Here is a 21,433-nt window from a genome sequence, read left to right on the forward strand (position 1 = left end):
TTAATAAATTAAACGAATTGTAAAATGATCTAATTGAAAAATTAATTGGCATGATAAATGACGCAATGTACATGTGTAGTTGATGAACTTAATGAATCTTTTCACTTTTACGGACTACACGTACTTTGTTCAAATATTGAGCTGAATTGAGAAGAATCTCCAAGTTTAATTATTCAAAGTAGCAACCCGGGCATCCGCCCGGGCCACACACTAGTTAACATTTATTTTTGGTACTTGTACTTGAGAGAACTAACATCAGTGCAATATATTTACTAGATGGAAGTTGTTTCTAGTAGAATCTGTCGCTTCTCCCCTCTCTCCCTCTTTTCTCTCTCTTTTAAGTTTACAAAAATTAGGGTTTTCTAGGGGGTAAATAGCCAATTTTGGAAATTTGGTTATTTTCGCCCCTTCTCTTTCAATTATGTTGTGTTTTTGCGTTAGATCTCAATAAAACTACATAGTTTCAGTGTAGTAAGTACCCCTATGGTGGGTTTGATTGTTTCGGTGTAGTAAGTACCCCTATGGTGGGTTTGTTTTTAGTTAAATTTTGTGTGTTTAGTTTAGTTCATGTTGTTTCTTTGGTAAAGATTTATGCGAGATCAAAGAGAATGTCAATCTCTCGACTACAATCAGACGAATCAGACGAAAATCATATTTGTCACGGCTACAACAGATCTATAGACCCCCTCGTCAATGAAGGTTGTAAATCACAACGATATAAAAGAGGGTATACAGAATGGTTGATATACTACGATCGTAGCTATGGTGAAAGGAAGTTTTTATTTGATTCGATTGTTATGTATTTGTTAGATTTAAATTTTTATATAGATGTCCTATGACTTTTTATCAATGAATTAATTTGTTTATCAAAAAAAAAAAAAAAATACTAGATGTTCATTTGTCCAAAATTATAATAACGTAAGTTAGCTAACATTGATCTCGAGCACACCGTTCCAACTTTTATAATTTCAAATTGATATATAAGTTTAATGTTGTAATTGGTAAAATTAGAAGTCTGAGTTATAATTGGTAAATATGAAACTTTATTAGGTTGCATTTGCCAAATTATATGAATATGAATTAATCTGATAGTACTTATTGTTACTTATCTGAATTTATTAGAATGAAGCAATTATTTCAACATCAAAAGAACACATCAATAGATATAGTTGTGCCTAATAATGATGTCTTGGCCCAGTGGTTAAAACGGAGAGTCTGTGTGCAATACTCCCTACATATTTATTTAAGGAATACACTTGCCTTTTCCGGCCGAATTTATTTAAGAGATACACTTGCCATTTTTAGGAACTTATCAATCCAACCATCTACTTAAATAATACATCTAATTTACTCTATGATCCACCATTCTATTAAACAAATAATTTCATAACTCCACCCACCTCCCACCCCCAAAATGACATGGTTCCCACTTGTTTATGTATTATTCCGTAAAATATCTATCCAACCCCACTTACTTTATTATGGAGTATGGCTTAGATTTGAAACTTCAAATTCCTCATCCTTATCTATACTAATATATTAAAAGGCGTTGTGGAAAATGTATATGTGTCACGTAGTACTCTCCTCACGCCACATCATCCATTCACCATGTATTATGTAATGGACAATCAAAAATCAATACAATGAGGTTCGAACACCAGACCTCCAGTTTGGATGATAATTCTCATTACCATCTTAACCAACCACCAATTGTGATTTATCTCTTCACATTAATTTATAAATAAATGTTCACGTAAAATCTAAAACAAATAAATTTTTATGTGACTTTTTAATTTCTATGGACTATTTTGAAAAGGAAAAAAATTAAAGCATTATGACAATCATGAAGAAACCTGATGTCATAAATCTCATAAGAATCAACTATAGGATTGTCTTACATAGCTGCATATATATCTAATTGGGTGTTTATTAATTTGACGCACTTAGTTCCACGAGAAAACAAATTATACAAATTGTAAGATGATATGATTGAAAACTTACTTGCCGTGATAAATGACTTAGCGTGCCTGTGTAGTTGACAAACTTAACGGATATTTTTCATTCTAGAGAATACAAGTATTTTGATCAAATATTGAGCTCAATAAAAATCTAAAACTTTAGTTATTAAATGTAGCAACTGGGACATCGCCCGGGCCACACACTAGTTTGTAATTTATATTGCGACTGTGACTCATCCGCACCAGAAAAAGATACAGTTATCCCGGTTTATAAAAGTAAAACTGAGCCCAATTAATTTGACCAACAAACTTGCCAATTAGGAACGTGATTCCCCTACAGCCCTAGATGCCTCTTTCATTCACACTCAGTTTGTGTTAGCTCAACCTATGTGCACTAGTGCAGTACTGTCTCCTTCAACCTCTCACCCGCAACCAAACACCACGCCATCAACCAGGGCGGCGACGTCGGCCGGAAATATTACTGAAGCACAAACACACATCTTGTAAGTAACGAACTGAATCTCTCTCCCATTTTCCGAAACCCTATCTTCTTATTCTCCATTTAATTTGCCACCATTTTGGTATTTGTAATTCTAATTTTGATTTGTTGATACCTAAATTGATAGATTTTCGCTCGATTTTCAGTTAGGGTTTCGCAATTTGATATCGGAATGGCTACTTTAACGAGTCACAGATTATGCCTGAAAGATTCCACTATTTTCAGCCGCCCAAGGCCTGCTTCACCGTATTCTTATAATAGGTATTTTTTTCTATGAATTTTGGATTTTAGCTGTAATGTCAATTATGAATTTTGTTTTTCCATATCAATCATTTTCATACTACAGGGTTTTGGTAAATTGAGTTTAGGCTCTTTTAAGGCAATTGTATTTCTGGTATTTTTTTGAACCATTGGTTTCTGTATGCTGTTTTAGTTATCAATAGATACCTTGGGAAGTTATTTCCGATGGGACTTTTGAGTATTGAGCAAGATGTGTAGCCGTTGTGTAAACAATATAATGTGATAGACATTCGCAGTGGCCATAGTTTCTACGGATGCTTTCTTTCCGTTGATTTATTGCCTCGAAAACAGGGTTTCTGGTCATTTTGGGTTGGGTTTCATGTTTGGTATAGATCATGAATATGAAGCTTCATCATGACCAATACGTTTCTAGTGTGTGGAATTGTCATCTAGGCAGGAATATGGTTTTGTATTGAGTAATGAATACAGACTTAGTGGATATTGGGGACTTTTGATTATGGAGCATGAATGTAGCCTTTGCGGAACCGACATAATGTGATAAGATATTCGCGATTGCCATTGAGTGTCTACGGATGTTAGCCTGGGCTCTGTTTATATGTGACATTGAAATCAGGGTTTTGTGGTCATTTTGGTTAGGGTGTCATGTTTGGTATAGATCATCAATATGAAGCTTCATCATGACCAATACTTTTCTGGTGTGTGGAATAGTCATTTAGGCAGGAATATGGTTTTTGTATTGATTAATGAATACAGACTTGGTGGCTATTGGAGAGAAGAGATTATGGCCTAAACAAGGAGTGTCGAACCAGAGCACGATTCAGTCTTCAACGGGCTCACATGGAAATTTTGTGTTTTGGTGTTAATTTTCGATATGGTCCATTTTGAATGCAGTTCTGTTCTTAAGATGCTATTAGATAGTAACTTTTACATTGCCAGAAGACTTCCCCTTTAGCTCAGGCGAGCCTCTGTCTCTTTTTATGATCTATTTAGGGAGCTCTGAACCTTGGGTCTAATCTTTAACGTACGCAGCCCATATGTATCAAGGAACTATTATTTTTCACCTGGATATGGGGAGGGAATTTCCTGCTTGTTTGAGGATCAAGTCTAAGACGTGTCTGTTACAAAAAGTAAACGACAGTCAACATATACCAGGTTACAATATGCATAAAGCATCCAAGGTAATAAAAATGCTGAGTCTTGGTTGTTATAGTGAATGGCTTGAGATCTTACCACTTCCTGTGTGGTATTTTCTTAATATGAACCCCGTATATTGTGTTTGGGGATATTTTTCTATTAGCTAGTAAAATAATGCCTGTTCATCAGCCAACTTTTGTCATTTTTTCTTGCAGAACGTATATTAGGTGGAGGTCCCCACAAGCTGCTGTGGTTGCTAATTTCCATCTTCCTATGCGTAGTTATGAAATTAAGAACAGGTAATGTATCAGTTTGAATTGTAAGTGGTATGTCTTGCTGGATAGCTTGTTTATTTTTACAGTTTTGATTACATGTAGTCTTTATTCAAGCATGTGTATTGATTCATTCAAGCAAGTCAACAAGGAAAAAACTAAAATTTGATGCCTACCTCATCTGTTTAAAATTTGATACCTACCTCTTCTGTTTTGAAGAAGCCAGTTAGCTATGAAAAGTACTTAAAGCTTATAGTGCACCCAATACATGTCCCAAGTATGAAGGGAAAAATTGATCTCACACATTATGCCGTGTACAGAAGCCTCTGTGTGTCGTTACAAGTTCTAAGTTTTAGAATAGGGGGGCTATTGTTTTATCAAGTACGATGTATGTTTTGTCTATTCAAAAGTACTTGTTTCTCTGTTGATTAAGTCACTTATCCTAAGAAGTATATAGACCTGCATTGTTGCTCTTGTTGATTATAAGTTGATCTTTTACTATTGTGAAGTAGGGGCTGGCTGTCATGCTCAGAGTCTATCAGAAGCTCCGAAATTTACTGTTCTGTATCAGTATTTTTCAGATTAGCAGCTTTAATGACAGCCGACATGACTTTTTGTTCTAGACTTCTAGTTTACATGCCCATTAAAATCTCCTTTTGTCGAAATTTACTCGCTTTGGTGTATTCCTCGTATCAGCTTATTTAACTTTGCAAATGAACTGACTATCCTATATGTAAGTAAAGAAGCAGAACTTTCTCAGAGCAGGGACTTGTTGGAAAATGTTAGTGAGGTTAGATTTTTGCCAGATACAAACATGAAGATAACTCATAAACTTAATCAACATATAATGGTTTCCTGTGCTGTTTGAATAGTTGGGAGAATGTTACTTGCCCAAAAAAAACCAAGTTTTTGTTGAGACCCCATTTTTTTCATCCTCGAATAGGAAAACAAATGAAATATGTTTTTCGATAATTCTAAATGGGGTTCTTTTGTCATTTTTATCTAAAGAAGTAAATGATAATGGTTACCAAGTTTTCAGACTCCCCCCTTTTTGCCTTTGTGAAACGAATTTTAGTTTTTGGATAGCTGTTGAGGTGTGGAAATATTACAAAGTCAGCTTGGTTTTATTTTCAGGACAAATGTGGACGATATAAAGGCCTTGAGACTGATTACGGCCATCAAAACCCCGTATCTGCCAGATGGAAGATTCGATCTTGAAGCTTATGATGCCTTAATGAACATGCAGATCAATGGAGGCGCTGAAGCTGTTATTGTCGGTGGTACAACTGGTGAAGGGCAATTAATGAGCTGGGATGAGCACATTATGCTGATTGGTCATACTGTCAACTGTTTTGGCAGTAGCATCAAAGTAATAGGGAACACTGGCAGCAACTCAACACGAGAAGCAGTACATGCTACTGAACAGGGGTTTGCTGTTGGAATGCATGCCGCACTTCACATCAATCCTTACTATGGCAAGACATCCATGGAGGGCATGCTTGCTCATTTTGATAGTGTGCTGTCCATGGGGCCCGCCATCGTGTACAATGTTCCGTCAAGAACAAGTCAAGATATTCCTCCTCAGGTGATACATTCTCTAGCACAAAATACCAACTTTGCTGGTGTTAAAGAATGTGTTGGACACGAAAGAATTAAGCAGTATACAGATAACAGGATTGTAGTTTGGAGTGGGAATGATGATCAGTGCCATGATTCCAGGTGGGACTATGGGGCTACTGGAGTTATATCTGTTACTAGTAACTTGGTTCCTAGCTTAATTGGACAGCTCATGTTCAAAGGGAAGAATCCATCTCTTAATTCCAAGCTTATGCCTTTGATGGAGTGGCTTTTTCAGGAGCCAAACCCTATAGGCTTGAATACAGCTTTAGCTCAACTTGGAGTAGCAAGGCCAGTTTTCCGCCTTCCTTATGTGCCTCTTCCACGGGAAAAGAGGGTGGAATTTGTGCACATTGTGAAGGAAATCGGGCGGGAGAACTTTGTTGGTGACAAAGATGTCCAAGTCCTTGAAGATGATGATTTCATTTTGATTGGTCGTTACTAAACTCTTGAACGCTTGTAGTAGTTCATTGTTGGTAGAACCGGGAAATAAGGGTAGAAGTGGGGGATTCAGGAAAAGCCTGCCGTTTCTTCTTCCTGCTTGTTTCAGAGTTTCCTTTGCTGTGCTGTTTATGAATTTTCTGCAAGTTATGTAATGAGTTTTTCAGAATGCCAGGGGTAGATAACTAGATACCAAAGTTTGTTCTGAATGTTTGATTAATTTACGGGATTTTGGTCTATACGCTTTACTGTTGCCCTCAGCTTATTCCATCCTCGAGTCTCCTGGCATATACAAGTGCTGAATACCTCCAATTGCTAATAAGCAAATGCTGCAAGGAAACTAGTACGTCTTCTCTTACTGTTTCCTTTTATTACCCAGCTCTAAGTAATTGTATGCATTTACTTGTTTGCTACTCCCTCTATTCTCATATCGCATTTAAATATAATATACAAATAATTGTGTGTGAAATGTAAATTAAGTAGCTAGAATACCGAGTGGGGACTGATAGATTACCGTTATTTTGGGGGTGGCAGAGTGGATTGGTGCATCTGTTGGATAGTTGGCAGTAACATTCAGCTCAATTCGGTATCATAAAAAACACGCCCTTAAGGCGTTAAGGCATTAAGGTTTTGTTTAGTTTGTCAGTTTGAGATTAATTGGTTGCTCAATTGGCCTAGTTTAGCGGATGCAACCCTGATGCCAGCAGCAGCATCTATTATAGAGTTGTACCATTTTGAATAAGGATTTGTTCAAAGAGAAAATGAAGAAAAAAGATTAGCTAGGGCATAAAACATAGTGCTTTTTTAATTCCTCTCTTATTCTTGAGCTAAAAATCCCCCCTTTTTTTTCTGCTTAATTTGCTGATATTTTCTGGCCTTTGTATTGCTTAATTGTCTCACCGAGATCTTCGGTTGAAATTGAGCTATTTGCAAATGCTGAAATAATTAGAGGTGGATTATATCTTCAGCTAGAATTGAGCTATTGATTTCATTGCTGATCAGTGATCACAATTCTTAATACATGCTAATCTTTTATTATTTAAACATGGGTAAACCAGAAAAGTTTAAGTGAACCTAGTAGATTTCCTGTATCTTGTTTATTCTTCAAACTCCAGGTCCAATTTAAAGTCTCGTCCTATAGACTGCCTCAGATCTGAAATTTCCGATACAACAAACTCCCCTTGGTTGCTAGATCTTGATCTTAGTCCCAAACCTTTGATCTTTGTTGCTTTAGCACCCGTCTGTACTGTATAACTCTTTATCCTCACTCTTCTTTTCAAACCCAGAATAGTTATCTTATCCAATATCCATCTCTGTCTCATTGCATATCCTCTGTGCACAACATCGGATGAGATTGTCACATTGTTTGGCCATGATTCTGCAGAAAATCTTACCAAGCTCCAACTTTCACTGTCGCCTCCCATATTCATTTCAACCCCGTCATCTAAGAAAAGCTCTCCGGTGCTGGCCACATGATCACTCATAACTACCAAAAGATGGAACGGTGTGCTTCGTGCAGCTTGAGTTGTCATAGCTTCTCCTTGCATAGCTACAATATTACCTGATAGAGATCACAAGGAAATTGGGTTATAGGTACACCTATCAAATTGACCCAACTGTGGAAACCTCAAAGCCCATAAGATATTTAAAAAATACACTTCAGCCTTGAACATTGAGATTGTTCGACTCAGGACCGACCCCATCTCCTAATCCAAGAACCCAACTTGACCCAAACCTAACTATACATGTAGATCTTGAAGGTCCACAAAGTCGGTACAAAAGAACACTTGATACCTTAAAGTTATGTTTACCCGCCCAACCGTACTCTATCTATATGATTTGTACGTCTAATTATGGATAATCTTCATCATATTGGTGTTAGCTAGGTTCACTTATGGACCATCGTGACCCTGCTAATAGTTTCAGGGTCCATACTGGTCCCAGGTTTCAGTCATAAAACTAGGTTTCAGTCATAAGACAGTAGGAAAAGGTAAGCCATTTTAAACAAATGAAGAACACAGTTTAGATTACCTTCGCGGATGTGAACATTGATATGATCAGGGGGTGCGTTGAGAGTAACATATGTTCCTTTAGATACACTCACTGAATTTGAGAAGTTGAACATGTCGAACCAGTTTCCCCGTGGGAAATATGCGTCGACAGATACTGCTCCGGGTTTCAGAACAGGTGAAACCATGATTCCTCTGCCAATGAGGAACTGTGAGCTAATTCCGTAAGTTGTGACATCTTCCGGAAAAGTAAAGAAAAGGGGTCGGGCAATGGGGGTTCCTCTCAAGTTCGCTTCATACATCATAGTGTAGAAGTAGGGGAGGAGCTGGTAACGGAGTCCCAACACTTTCCTTGCTGTAGCAGCAACTGATTCCCATAGATAGAGCTCCTGATAAATAGTATCACGAGCTGAATGATCCCTTGAAAACGGATAGAAGGCACCTAGCTGTGTATTAGCAAACACATATCAGATATAAGCAACCAAGCAAGCTAACACTTGTATATAAAATGAAGTTTCTTCTCCTATCTGAAGGCCGAAGCCATGTCTAATATTCTCATATGCAGGACCTCAAAGTGTAAAACCATAGCTATCTAATGCACAATAATCTAGCTTCCTCCTTCTCACTTGAGAAACCATTATTTGACCTATGAGCCCTTATTTGAACTTATTTTAGTTGTGAAAGAAATTGTGAGCTTAAAAACATCTGCCCTTTTCTGAACCTAGGTTTGATCAACTATAGCCCAACCTGACCCACCCCAGAAGGGCAGATTTGGGCAGTCTCATTTTTGAACCAAAGCCCGAGCTGGCCCTAAAAGTTGGATTTCAGGCCAAAAAGCCCGCACCTAATTTATGGGTCTGGCATGAGTTTTGTGTTAAAGTTTGGCCCGGCCTGAACTTTGATCACCTCTATCTGAACTGATTCTGAACCGGTTCTCCTGGTGAAGAACAAAGCCTAGGGCATACTTCTAAGGGATATAAGGATAGAGATTTACCTGAATCCATCGTCGACATAGCTCTTCTGATGTATTTTCAGCAAAACCACATATATCTGCTCCAATCATTGGCATCCCAAAAATTCCAAAGTTCAACATAGTTGGAATAGAATACTGCAAATCATCCCATCTTGCCGCATTATCTCCAGTCCAATGCGCGGTATACTTCCCGGAACCAGCAAACGTCGACCTTGAAAGTAAAAACGGCCTTTCATCCCTAGTTCTAACGAGTGCTTCACGGGTGGCTTGAGATTCAAGAAACCCGTAAAGGTTATGGACATTGTAATCCGTAACATTACCATAGTGCATAGCTGTTCCTGGTATAGTCTTGCTGATTATGGACACCCTACCTCCAGAATTATTGATCTTATATGGTGGATTATCAAGGGTAGATCCAGGTGTAGGTGTAGAAGTTATGAAATTTGATGCTTCATTCATGTCAATCCAGATTCCATCAAAGGGAATTATATCTCGAAATCTCTTAATTTCATCAACCCAGAAGTTATGAGCAGCAGGGTCTAGGAAATCAGGGAAGTAAACTGGTCCTGGCCAAACAGAACCCAAGTAAGGTTTACCGTCGCGTTTGATGAAAATATCAGCTTGCATACCCCTAATGAAAGTTTCATATGACTTGTTTGTATTGATTCCTGACATGAAAAAACAGAATATGAGTAACACTTATCAGATCTGAACTCTGAAGGCGGTTTGTTAGAGTACTGGTATTCTGAAACCATTTGTATCAGTTTGTCAGAGAATGCAGTATTCTGAAAATATTTGTATCAGTTTGTTGTCAGTTGAATTACCAGGATCCAAGATTGGAACATATCTTTGGCCATTCTTGTGGAGTTTACTAACAAATTGTTGCATCTTGTCCTGAGGGAAGTTAACAGGATCAAGAGTGAAATCCTTATAGGCATCCATGTAATCAATATCTGTCCACATTACTTCCAAAGGGATCTTAGCTTCTGCATACTTATCGACCACAGATTCAACCTCGTTTACATCATGGTAACCCCATCGGCACTGATGAAAACCTGAAATGGGAGGAAGATGCAAATATGTATGCTTAGAGGTAGACCTGTCAAATGTCAAAAATCAACCTGACCCGAAAACAAATCAACCCGACCTGAAAACCGACTTGAACCTGACCCGGATATTGGGTCTTGAACAATATTTTATGACCCGTAACCCGATTTTATCCGAACCCGAACAACCCGAAAAGTAATGGGTCAAAATCCAACCGAATCCGTTTTGACCCGACTTATTGAAGAACGGTATACTTATAGTATAATGAGATTATGAGCAATTTTAAGCATAATGAAGATGTTTTTACTATTGTTGTGTAATATGATTTATTGATTTTGATTTGAATTATACGTCATTTTATGGTTGAATTTGACTGTGTATAAAATTTTCTTAATTTGTGTGCATATTTTGTATAATTATTACCCAAATTAATTAGTAAAATATAACACGTATTTTAAAATATTTCAACTCGTTGGGTCGACCCGAACCTGAAAGTTATGGGTCTTGAACAATAATTAGTAAACCCAAACCAGAAAGTGACCGATCCGAAAGTTTTTTTGTTTTATAACCCGGCCCGACCGATCTGACTTCTTTGACAGGTCTACTTAGATGCATTCAAGTAATCTGCTTTTGTCAGAAACACACTGTAGAAATTGAAGTAAATAGATTACCGAAAGCCCAATAAGGCATTGGAGCAGGCCGGCCGATGATCTTAGTGTACTGATCCACCACCGCGGCTGGTGTTGGGCCGGAAAACACGTAAAGGTCAATAATGCCCCCAATCACCCTGTAAGTGATTCTATCACCAGTGTATTCTACATCCATCCCATTGCTATTCAACAGAAACACTCCATGAGTGGACCCTGCCACCGGTGAAGACCGAACATCCATATAAAACGGGTGTGACCCGTATAAGTTAAGGTCTCTATTGAAGCTAGCTATATCAGCATTCCAGAGAGTGAGGAGTTGGTTTTGAGCTAGCTGGAAGCTGGGCTTGGAGTGCTCCCCGAGCCCGTAGAGGTGGGCTTGTTGGCCCGGGAGGGACGAGGATAGTTGGAGATACTGGTCCTTGAAGACGAGGAAGGTGTTTGGGTTAGATGGATTAGGATTGGCGTCAAAGAGGACGTCGTGAGTGGATTTACGGTAGATGGAAAAGCCTAAAGGAGAGGTGTGGAAGAGAGTGAAGGTGAGGTCGGAGTGAGGGTGGGAGAAGATTGTGGCGGTGGGTTCGTTTATCGGGAGTGGATAGCGGAGGTGTTTTGGTGGGGGAGACGGTGGAGGTGGTGGTGGACGGGGGAGGACACTGTCGGGGACTTCCCATCGACGGTTGTTTTCGTCTGTGATTCGGATCCTCAAGGTGTCGTCTTCTTCTAAGCTGCATGCATGGTTAATTTGGTAGGTTAGCTTAGTTATCAAATACATAGTATGAAATTACGGAAAACTGATTTTGACACACCTCTATGTGATATGAGTAAGGCAAGTTTCATGTGGTCTCACATTTTTTTTTGAACATGTGACTTATCTTACACAGGGATAGTTAGTTAGGTAGGTTAGCTTACTTAGCAAATAGAATAAGGTAGAAAATTACGGGAAATTGATTTTAGCACATCTCTATGTGAGGAAGACAAGTTTCATGTGGTCACACATCGACAACTTTTGTGTAAGACCGTCTTACCGAAAAGACCATTTTGATTGTTTAACTAATTTGTTTCATTGCTTAACTAATTGGTTTCATTGATTAACTAATTAGTTTCAGTGCTTTTCTAAATTAGTTCCATTGTTTAACTAATTAGATCTCATGCTTAACTAATTAGTTCCCGTGTTTAACTAATTGATTCTATTGCTTAACTTATATGACATCAAGGCGGTCTTTTGTGTAAGACCGCCTTATATAAAAGTTTGTACATTCTTTTTGATACGAATGAGCCACAAGGGCATTTCAAGTTACAAATACAAAATGAACATGTGACTTATCGTACACAGGCTATAATATTAACCACTAGACCGAGACATCCTTTGTTCATGTGCTCGTACAAAGGGTATGCCAAAATCACTTCCCGAAATAATGTTAGTACTTATAAAACGTTGCAAAAATAAATACTTTGTATTAGCAACAAATTAGCAACAAAATACCTGGCAGTGAGGGTAAGCAACTGAATATCAGGGCCATAAACAGAGGAATTTCTTATAAGCTGCAACAAAGCAGTCAATGACTTCCCATCAACTTTGGCATACTTCACCTCGTACCCATACCCTATTGCTTCTTGGTTACCATTTTCCGATGCTGTTGCTCCCACTACCACCGTGCAAAACACCAGCAGTAACACTACTCCTAGCCCCGAGCAGGCTGATCGCGGTGGTTTAGCCCGTCCCATATGGCTGCTGCCTTTGCTGCTCGGCTGCTCCCTTTCTAAACGAGCCAATAATCAGAGTATTTAAGAAGTGAAAGACCAATAGTGAATAGTAGTTCCTGAAAATAAAACTTTTATTATTTATAAGTACATGTGAATTCAGTTATATGCCGTATGAAATTGGCGCAAATGATAACGACCACTACCTCAGTCACAAATTTCAATAATTGGCCCTCTTTTCAAGTTTATTTTCAACGAAATAACAATATGGGTACATTTTGGATCTACTATATTTCTCTTGATAAACACTAAATAATAAGTAATCACTTGAAATAAAAGATTACTATAATATGCTCAATATGTGAAATATATCTAGAGAACAGAAAATGTCTTCTACCACCGTTGTAAATGTCAAGTAGTGTAACATATTCTTTTTCATGTATGGTTAGAAAAAAATAAATTACACCATCTTTTAATAAATTCTTAAAACTTTTTTAATTTTTTTTAAGGTGTCGTTTGATTTATTTAGGAAGAAGAATTTTCCATGAGGGTCGTAGATTCTTGTAGCACAAAAGTTAGGTATGAAGTATGAAATGAGTTTTGTTTTTCATTTTTATTTTTTTAATTTTTTTTATTAGAAAATGATTGAGTTTATTTGGTTAGTTTCAAAGCAAATTCATTGAATCATTGATTCATTGGTGATTAGCTCTTTTACCCAATGAGAAAGAGGCACCTTACATGACATTTAGCGGCCCACTAGCCCACAAAATCAAAGGTTTTTAACAGGCCCAATGGTCCAAGTTGTCCTGTTTTTTCTTTTTGGTATTTGACATGCTTAGTGGTCATAGGCGGCTCGTGCATCGAGCCGAGGGCAATTTTTCTCGTATAACCGGTTGTATCTTATACAACTTGATGCCCATAGGGTATTTTTCTTCTTCATATTTTCTCATCTAGAAGAAAAATTAGTAAATAAGTAATAGAAAGTCGTTGAGTACAACCGGCTATATCATATATGAGCTCTACTCGGAGCTGTCGGAGAGGATAAAGGGAAAGTGGGGAACCCAACACTAAGGCTTCAAGAAAATTCCATTTCAACAATTAAGAAATCGACACATTATCAAATTGACCAAATAAATTCCTTCACATAACCATTGATAATTTGGTTTTATTTTTATTTTTTATGCGAAAGTGCCATAAGGGTAATACAATTACAAAATGGAGAAGGGGGATTCGAACATCTGACCTATCGATCTATCGTAGATTAGCCTTCGTCTTAACTATTAGATCATGACCTCATAATTAGCTGCAGAGTATTTTTTACCTAGTAAGGACTAAGGATACGTGTTATGCATATGACATTGTTTTGTTCAACGTACACCCTTCAAAACAATTGGAATGTTCTTATACTTTCTCTATAACTCAATTCTAGTAAGTATTTAACGTAAAATTAATGCACAAATTATTACACCTTTATAAAATGTGACAATGTTTTGAACATTACAATAAAGTATATATGATTATTATTTAAGAACAGATCGAGTAATAAAACTCCCTTTACTTGCAAATAAATTTTTTTATCTCTTATTTTTGAAAAAGATATTCCTCTTACTTATCCTTATCTCTTTCTCCTAGGTGCACTTGCTTTTAAAGTGGTTACTTTTGCTTTCTAGATCAAAAAAAAAAAAAATCCATGACATGAACTTTTACTAAGTTTCAATTCCAAGCTCACCACTATTCATATTATACAGCCATGCAACTAACATGTTATTACTCATAAAAAAATCTTAATTAATTATTTCAAAATTAACATTCAAACACTAGAGTTTATGCACACAATATAATCTCCAAATTTAACATATAACACTACAAGAATTTGTATCATTAACGACAACCTAATTACGACGGGTCAAACATCACGTCGCTAAAGCCTTTTGCGACGGGCTAACAACCAAACAAAGACGGAAACAACCGTCGCAAATGTCTTTTACGACGGGTTAACGACAGAATTTTCCATTAGCGACGACCCACTTATATGACGGATTCGCGACAGAAAATCCCGTCATTAATCAAAGATTATTGGCCTTTAGCGACGGGGATTTCCCGTCGTTGATGGTACAATATTTTGTAATGATATATGCAGTACGCAACCTAATCTACATTAACATAGACTAACTCGATCACTAACCTGGACGTACAACGAATTGATGTGTGTTCAATAGCCTTAATTATGGACGACGACCTTGCTTCAACGAAAATGGCATGAGCTACTAATGTTTTGTTATTGTAAGTTTGTAACTCTAGCTAGCCTGAAGTGTGATATATATAGAGAGATTGAGTATGCATGGAATTGAAGCCCGTGGTATTATAAATAAATTTGTAGATAAAATGCTGGTATTACATAAATACTAGTGGTATATAATTGAGATGCGTATGTAGGTGGGAATAAAATTGGCTTCTTATGAAGGTGGAAGCCTGTAATTAAGGTGTAAAGTATTGTATATTATGCATGAAATGCATGGAAGGTGTGAGTAAAGGTGTATTGGATAAGAGGAATTTTATCTTTATTTTCACCTTATTTACAAATAATAATGACCTAATTATAATTTACATAAAATAAGTTCAACTAAGTACAGGTAAGTGAAAATCTAATAAGCAATAAAAGATCTTGCAGCATCCAGTGTAATAGATAATTTTAATATTGTATCGAGGTAATTTTTAAGCGTTTTGAGTCTATTTTATTTTCGCTTTAGAATGTTTATTAATTGTACATCAGCCTTAAATAAGATTTTATGGATGAGCAAAACGCACATCAAAGTTTTTTTTTAGTTGTAGATACCACTAGTAAGGAAAAATTGACGCCACTAATTTCAAGTCTCCCAATTATAGATGGTCTTCTAAAAGGTTTCAACTTTGGGGGTCTCAACTTTAAACGGTCTCTAATATTCGGGAAGAATATTAGACTGGATCTAAATTCGTTAGATTTGCGGGGTTTGACAATCAAAACAATTTTGATGGGATTGGTAAAGCGTGAATCAACAAAATATCTTAAGAACAAAATGATAGAAGAATATAAGTACATATTGAGCAATCTACACGATTTGGCAAGTTGAATCATATCTTCGTTGTTTTGGTAAGTTGAATATCTTGATTGACATCCTTATTGATTCTCTCCTTAAATTAAAGGATTTATGTGCTTGTTGTCCAGTTTACTACGGAGTATCACACGTCATCATGTCTAGAACAATTAATGATGGCTTTCAATTCAGAATAGCTTCGAGAAATGAGGACAACTCAGAATGGCTTACGTTGTCTATACTGATGGCAATACTGCTAATTTGTAGGATATTGAGGAGATATGTCTGATTTGCTGACTTGGCGTGACTTGACCTTAATATGTATACATTGACTTTTCCACTTGACCTTCTCACATTCTTCTCTTACTCAGTGATGAGAAAATGTGAGAGGAACCATCAATAGACGTAAAATACTCTGGGAAATGATAAATCCAAGTAAGAATTTTACTTCATCCAAGGAAATCAACTTTTTTATAAAGTTGATTTCCTTGGAAAAAGTAATCCTTGGATTTATCACTTCCCAAATACTCTTAGGTGCACTTAATAATTTTCACTCTTGGTATTATTGACATGATCAACTTTGACCATTTATATTTATTTATGCATTTATTTATTTAAAAACATACACCGTAGTGATGTTGAGTTTTGTTAAATTTATTTTGAAACATATTTTCATTGTATCAATTTTTTATATTTTTTTAATTGTAGAGAGTTAAAAATGTTAATGATCAAAATTGTACATCGCCAAATATGTTATGTTAAAAGGGATCAACTTAAAGTATGAAATGAGAGGTGTAAAAAACAGTATGAAAGGAGTTTATTTCATTCTTTTATTAAAATTATTTGGTTATTTAGTCAATTTCAGAGCAAATACATGAATTATTGGTGATAAGCTCTTTTGACTACCCAAAATGAGAAAGAGGCACTTGAAAAGACATTTAGCAGCCCACAAGCCCACTGAAATCAAAGGTTTTAAACAGGCCCAATTGTCCAAGTTGTCTTTTTTTTTATTGGGTTTATATGTCATGCTTACTATTTAGTTGATAACCGGTTATCCATGATAAGTTGATAACCGGTTTACCAAGCATAAACTCAAAATACGGAGTACTACTTCGTATTACAAGTTTACAAGAAAACCTCGTTGTAATTATTATGAAATTAGGTTTAAGCCACATCAAATTGGCCAAATTGGCCAAATTTTCATTTCCAGCCTCAATATTAAGACTTTTTTTTGGACAGCTATTCAAACAAACTAAGAAAAGACAATGTTCGTTCTCGCCCTTTGTGCTAGACAGTGAGCTTGACGGACTGTGGAACGACTTACTTTAAGAATCTCAAACCTTTAAAATGCATGTATTTTGCGTACTATGCTTAATTGCTTATCAATAGTGATGTGAGTGAGGATTCCTTGAAATTCACTATTTATAAGGAGTAAAATTTTCAAACCTTCCCTTTGTAAGCTCTACATGCTTGTTTCCTTTAGTCTAAGGTTCAAATCCTACCATCAACGTTTCCTTTTATTTTATTTCTTCTTTTTTCTTTCTTTCACCTTCTATCTTATGAATTGATTCCTTTTATCATTTTTTTTTCCTCTTACGTTCTTTTTAATAATTTATTTATCATTGTATGCGTAAATTATATATTTATAAATGAAACATCAGACTTTCATTTGCGAGGTATTATTAAAAACCATAACATATTTACTTAACATTTGGTAAATAATTTACTCCACGTCTAATTATTCAACATATTTACTCTATTATTTTTTCTATTGGATTTCAATATCTAGCGCGCGGTCCAACAACTAATAAGAACAAAAGATGCTAGAATTGCCACGTGGATGATTTCCCTTACCACTAGTCTGACCTCCAGTGGGCTGGAGTTTGGGCCCTTTATATGATCCACAACATTTTTGTGGTCCGTTTTAATGATAATATTCATTCCATACTTAAGCCCCTCCCGAAGCCCACGCAGGATGGCCTTACACTCAACCCGGATAGGCGAAACCGCAAAGATTCTATCCGCACCCGAGATATTCCCGAAGACGCTACATTTAACAGCCCACCCCACTGCCGCTACCCACGAGCTATCCTTCTCTTTCCTGATACTCTTCCATGCCGCATCAACTATGATTGGAATACTAACATGGGAATCCACTGAGCCGTGTTGAACCGATATTCCAGAGCGGATACCAAGTTGGCTAGCTGAAGTATTTTCTTTTTAATATAGATAAGGATACTCCCTCCGTCCCCGGAATACTTGAATCCTTATCTGTAAAGATTTGGAGTCCAGATGCTATCCATCGATTCCATGAGATGGAAGATGGAGAAATTAAAGTTATCAATCACAGATTCAATGACTGGTTCTGTGGTCTGTGATCTTCCCAAATAAACCCATCAACCAAGATGAACTTAGTAAGATGAACCTCAAACTCGGTATCATCATCAGAGAAAGGCTCTGATAGTTTGGCTACTTAAAGAGATTTCAACACATATGCAGTGCCTTCCCAAAAACAATCCAGTCTCCTTTTACCTCATAAACTAGCCTTAAACATGCCATTATCTACCATACATATTCAACCTGATATAATTATGTGGAGAGCATATGAGTAGGAAAATGTAAGGGATGCAACTAGTTTCTCGGGTGCATAAAAGATGCTTACGGAGGACAATATCCATAATAACATAATCAAGGTAGTCCTATTTCATGTCTACAACAGGAAAAATGTTAAAGCAAGCAAGTTGTGGAGTGAAATTGGAAGAGATGTTACCTTACATGGATTAACTTCCTTGCGGGTAAGAGGAGCGAGACAAGGTATTCCTTTTATTTTTTTTCTTCCTTGAATAAAAATATATGTCAAGATCAAATCCGACCTGAAATTAGCAACAAACACGGTTTCCAGTTTCATCCCACGAGTGCAACTGTGCACCAATCAAGCTTACACCTTACACATACATGTGTTTTGCTGATGATGATAACATCCTTCGTTCCAAAGGTGAGTGTCAATCTAAATGCTTGATGCTAAAAGGTCTCAAGGTATTCTCATAACCCCGTCTGGTCTTCAAGTAAACACTCAGAAATTTGCACGCAGCAAAAGGCAACAATCTCAAACCTTAACTACCCAAACATGTCTGTCACGCCTAATTCACTGGCTCACCGCTATTAGATAATGATACAGACAGTCAACTAGGTCCAGGAATACAGAGGACCCTCAATTAGTGTGCTCATATACTATTGCAATTCCAATTGTCCACCAAGTTTCTCAACTTCCTAGAGTTAACCACATCGTGCTGCCTAGAGCCTACATGTTTCACCCTTTCTCCAATATTCAACTAAGCAGCACTATCATCTGTGAACTGATGCAGAAACGACTGTTATATTCCCACATAAATCAGTACTGGTTAGGTTGGAAGATGACTCACATGATAGGAAACCAAACATAGTGATAGGAAGTATGAGAATAAGGGATGTAGATGAGAGAAGCCTATGGCTATAAAACAGACATGAAATTTTTTAGCAACTCATCTAAAAATTTCCTGTTATAACCCTACAATTCTAGCAGCTGCAATTACCCTGTTTCCCAGGTAAACTGGCAGGAAAACTAACAGAAGCAACATAAATCTGAAGATCCTAACATATCAATGTAGCAAGTGAGCTAACAATTGCATTTCTTATGGCCAGAGGGGAAATCTGACTCAATATAAAACATGGGTGAAAATGCTCTATCCAAAGGAATAATTTCAAGGTTAGAACCACTTCGACATAGATATCCAAGAATCCACAGATAACAAGCATTCAGCTAGCCTAGACAAGACTACAAGAAATTCAAGCCTAGCTCATCTCATAGAGGTCCAGATGCCCAGTACTCCAACCAAACCAACAACTTTTACTTAAAGTCAATCCTAAACACATAAAGAACCCTGAAATCTTACAAGATACTCATATGACAAAAATATAAAGCTACCCGTGTTTAAACTAAATAGGAGAACATCAAGCATGCAAGCAAAATCCATACATGTGTTAGTCTGTTACACAGAATAAGCCATAAAAATGACCCTTAATGCATTCATCAAATCAGCTCAAATTGAATCGTATCGAAAAAGAGAACAAGGGTATTTCAATTCTATTTGCGGCATCACTATCAACCCAAAATCTTAACCTATTTCATCACTGTCGGCAATGTGAAGGAAGAAGTAGAATAGTCTAGAGTATTGTAGTGGTGGAAACCACCAACATTGTGTTACTATAAATATGGAGCATTGTAAAGCATGGGAATTGAATAGCTAATAAAACAAGAATAATTTCCCACAAAATTCAACTTTGTAACTCCTCTTCCCAACTAGAGCCCACTACAGTTTCCTAAATATTTCCAACAAATTCTTCCAGTCACATTTTCCGACCCATCTTAAATACCCAACAAGCAAAACTCAAACACAACTTTATAAATTTCCAAAGTAAAATGTTAAAAAATTAAAATCCAATGGAACATTCTTTCTCATCATTATCAGTACTAAAAAATAATAAACCATCTCAGCATTAATTCAAATGAGCAAGGGTTTGCAGAATGACAACAATTGGGAGCATTAATTCAATTAATTCCCAAAATAACTATTATTGAAATTGATTTCATTGCAAAATCAAAGCAAACATCCCTCTAAAAAACTGAACACAATGTTCCACAAAATCAACAAATTTCCCATTTCATTAAAATAAAATTACTGATTAAGCTTCTTCTTGTACTTAACTACCTCATCATCATTAGGAAAGAAACCCATGAGTCTGCCAGCAGAGTTCTGGTAAGCATACATGAACCCTCCCAGAACCCCGATTAGCCCGCCCGTCACCATTGAAGGACCTTTAATCCCAGGCTTAATCCCTAAATCACCAAAAAACCCAGATAAAATAAAATTAAAATAAAAGAGAGGAAATTGCGAAATGGGTATTTGATAAAATGAGGATAAAGGAAGAGGGATTACCGGATAAGTAGCCGACGGTGACAGAAACGCCGGTTATAGTGACAAAACGGAGGTAATCGAGGGAGCTGAAATTGCCGACGACTTTGGTGAAAAGTGGGTTCCGATCGATTACCGTGTATTCGGGCTTTGTTGATGCAGTGATGTCGGTGTTCATTTTCTCTCTCCTGTTATCGGTAATCGGAGCTCCGGTGACAGGGATTTGTTTCTCTCTCTTCTGTAAAAGTCGATTCAATATCTATTTCTTTTTTTCTTTTTATTTTGGAGGAAAGAGGAGGAATTGATTTTCTAACTCCAACATTTTAATTTGGCAATCGCTAGTCCCCTAATCTCCTATATCTCGTTAAAGATCACGACGGGCCGGGCTTCTTGAACGAGTCTAGCCCACATTCCATCAGTCCGGCTTGGCCGAAAATTTAATATAGGATCTAGGCCCGATCCAGGTCCATGGGTCCTTGTACCGGTCCGGTTGGGCCGCCGTATCTAGGCGTAATTTTACCAAATTTAGCGTTCATTGTCGTGTTGGGTTGAATCGTGTTATTTCTTGTTAAAAAAAAATGCGGTCCAGCCAGACCCACGACTCACGACTTTGTGCTCGTGTCTGGCCTTGCTTTTTCTGTGCTTGTGTTGGGCCAGCCCGGTCCAAATCCATCTTTATCTCTCGTGTGCGAAAATCAATTTTAATTGTAATATTTTTATCTAAACTCTTAATTAATGCCAATGTACAATAAATAGTATAAGTAGAATATAAAATTAATTCAAAATGATTAAAAAAATATGGTGATATTGTACTCCCTCCATTCCCTTTTGTTCTTCCCCTAAAG

General features: G+C 36.9%; 3 protein-coding genes across 5 annotated transcripts; 1 reads left to right on the top strand and 2 right to left on the bottom strand.

Annotated features, from left to right (window-relative positions):
* The first annotated feature begins 2,258 nt into the window (after window positions 1–2,258).
* Window positions 2,259–6,421, top strand: LOC110779570 (4-hydroxy-tetrahydrodipicolinate synthase, chloroplastic). Of its 2 annotated transcripts, none has more exons than XM_021984060.2 (4): window positions 2,259–2,461; window positions 2,585–2,718; window positions 4,068–4,151; window positions 5,259–6,421. In XM_021984060.2, exons 2-4 carry the CDS (start codon window positions 2,630–2,632, stop codon window positions 6,184–6,186), a joined length of 1,101 nt encoding a protein of 366 aa, XP_021839752.1. In that variant the 5' UTR covers window positions 2,259–2,461; window positions 2,585–2,629; the 3' UTR covers window positions 6,187–6,421. The 2 variants fall into 2 exon arrangements, with proteins under 2 accessions (XP_021839752.1, XP_021839750.1); XM_021984058.2 differs by having other exon boundaries at window positions 2,260–2,461; window positions 2,604–2,718.
* Window positions 6,422–7,145: 724 nt separating this feature from the next.
* LOC110779580 (alpha-glucosidase) lies at window positions 7,146–14,887 on the bottom strand. Of its 2 annotated transcripts, none has more exons than XM_021984072.2 (7): window positions 14,748–14,887; window positions 12,345–12,681; window positions 10,883–11,586; window positions 9,989–10,219; window positions 9,186–9,832; window positions 8,214–8,637; window positions 7,146–7,743 (listed from the first exon to the last, which is right to left on the bottom strand). In XM_021984072.2, exons 2-7 carry the CDS (start codon window positions 12,584–12,586, stop codon window positions 7,280–7,282), a joined length of 2,712 nt encoding a protein of 903 aa, XP_021839764.1. In that variant the 5' UTR covers window positions 12,587–12,681; window positions 14,748–14,887; the 3' UTR covers window positions 7,146–7,279. The 2 variants fall into 2 exon arrangements, with proteins under 2 accessions (XP_021839764.1, XP_021839770.1); XM_021984078.2 differs by lacking the exon at window positions 14,748–14,887 and adding an exon at window positions 12,769–13,024.
* A 5,260-nt stretch (window positions 14,888–20,147) lies between these two features.
* LOC110784066 (NADH-ubiquinone oxidoreductase 20.9 kDa subunit) lies at window positions 20,148–20,927 on the bottom strand. The gene is made up of 2 exons (XM_021983880.2): window positions 20,613–20,927; window positions 20,148–20,512 (listed from the first exon to the last, which is right to left on the bottom strand). Exons 1-2 carry the CDS (start codon window positions 20,764–20,766, stop codon window positions 20,352–20,354), a joined length of 315 nt encoding a protein of 104 aa, XP_021839572.1. The 5' UTR covers window positions 20,767–20,927; the 3' UTR covers window positions 20,148–20,351.
* Window positions 20,928–21,433: the final 506 nt, after the last annotated feature.

The sequence above is a fragment of the Spinacia oleracea genome, chromosome 3, assembly GCF_020520425.1.
Source record: "Spinacia oleracea cultivar Varoflay chromosome 3, BTI_SOV_V1, whole genome shotgun sequence".
Lineage (NCBI taxonomy): Eukaryota > Viridiplantae > Streptophyta > Magnoliopsida > Caryophyllales > Amaranthaceae > Spinacia > Spinacia oleracea.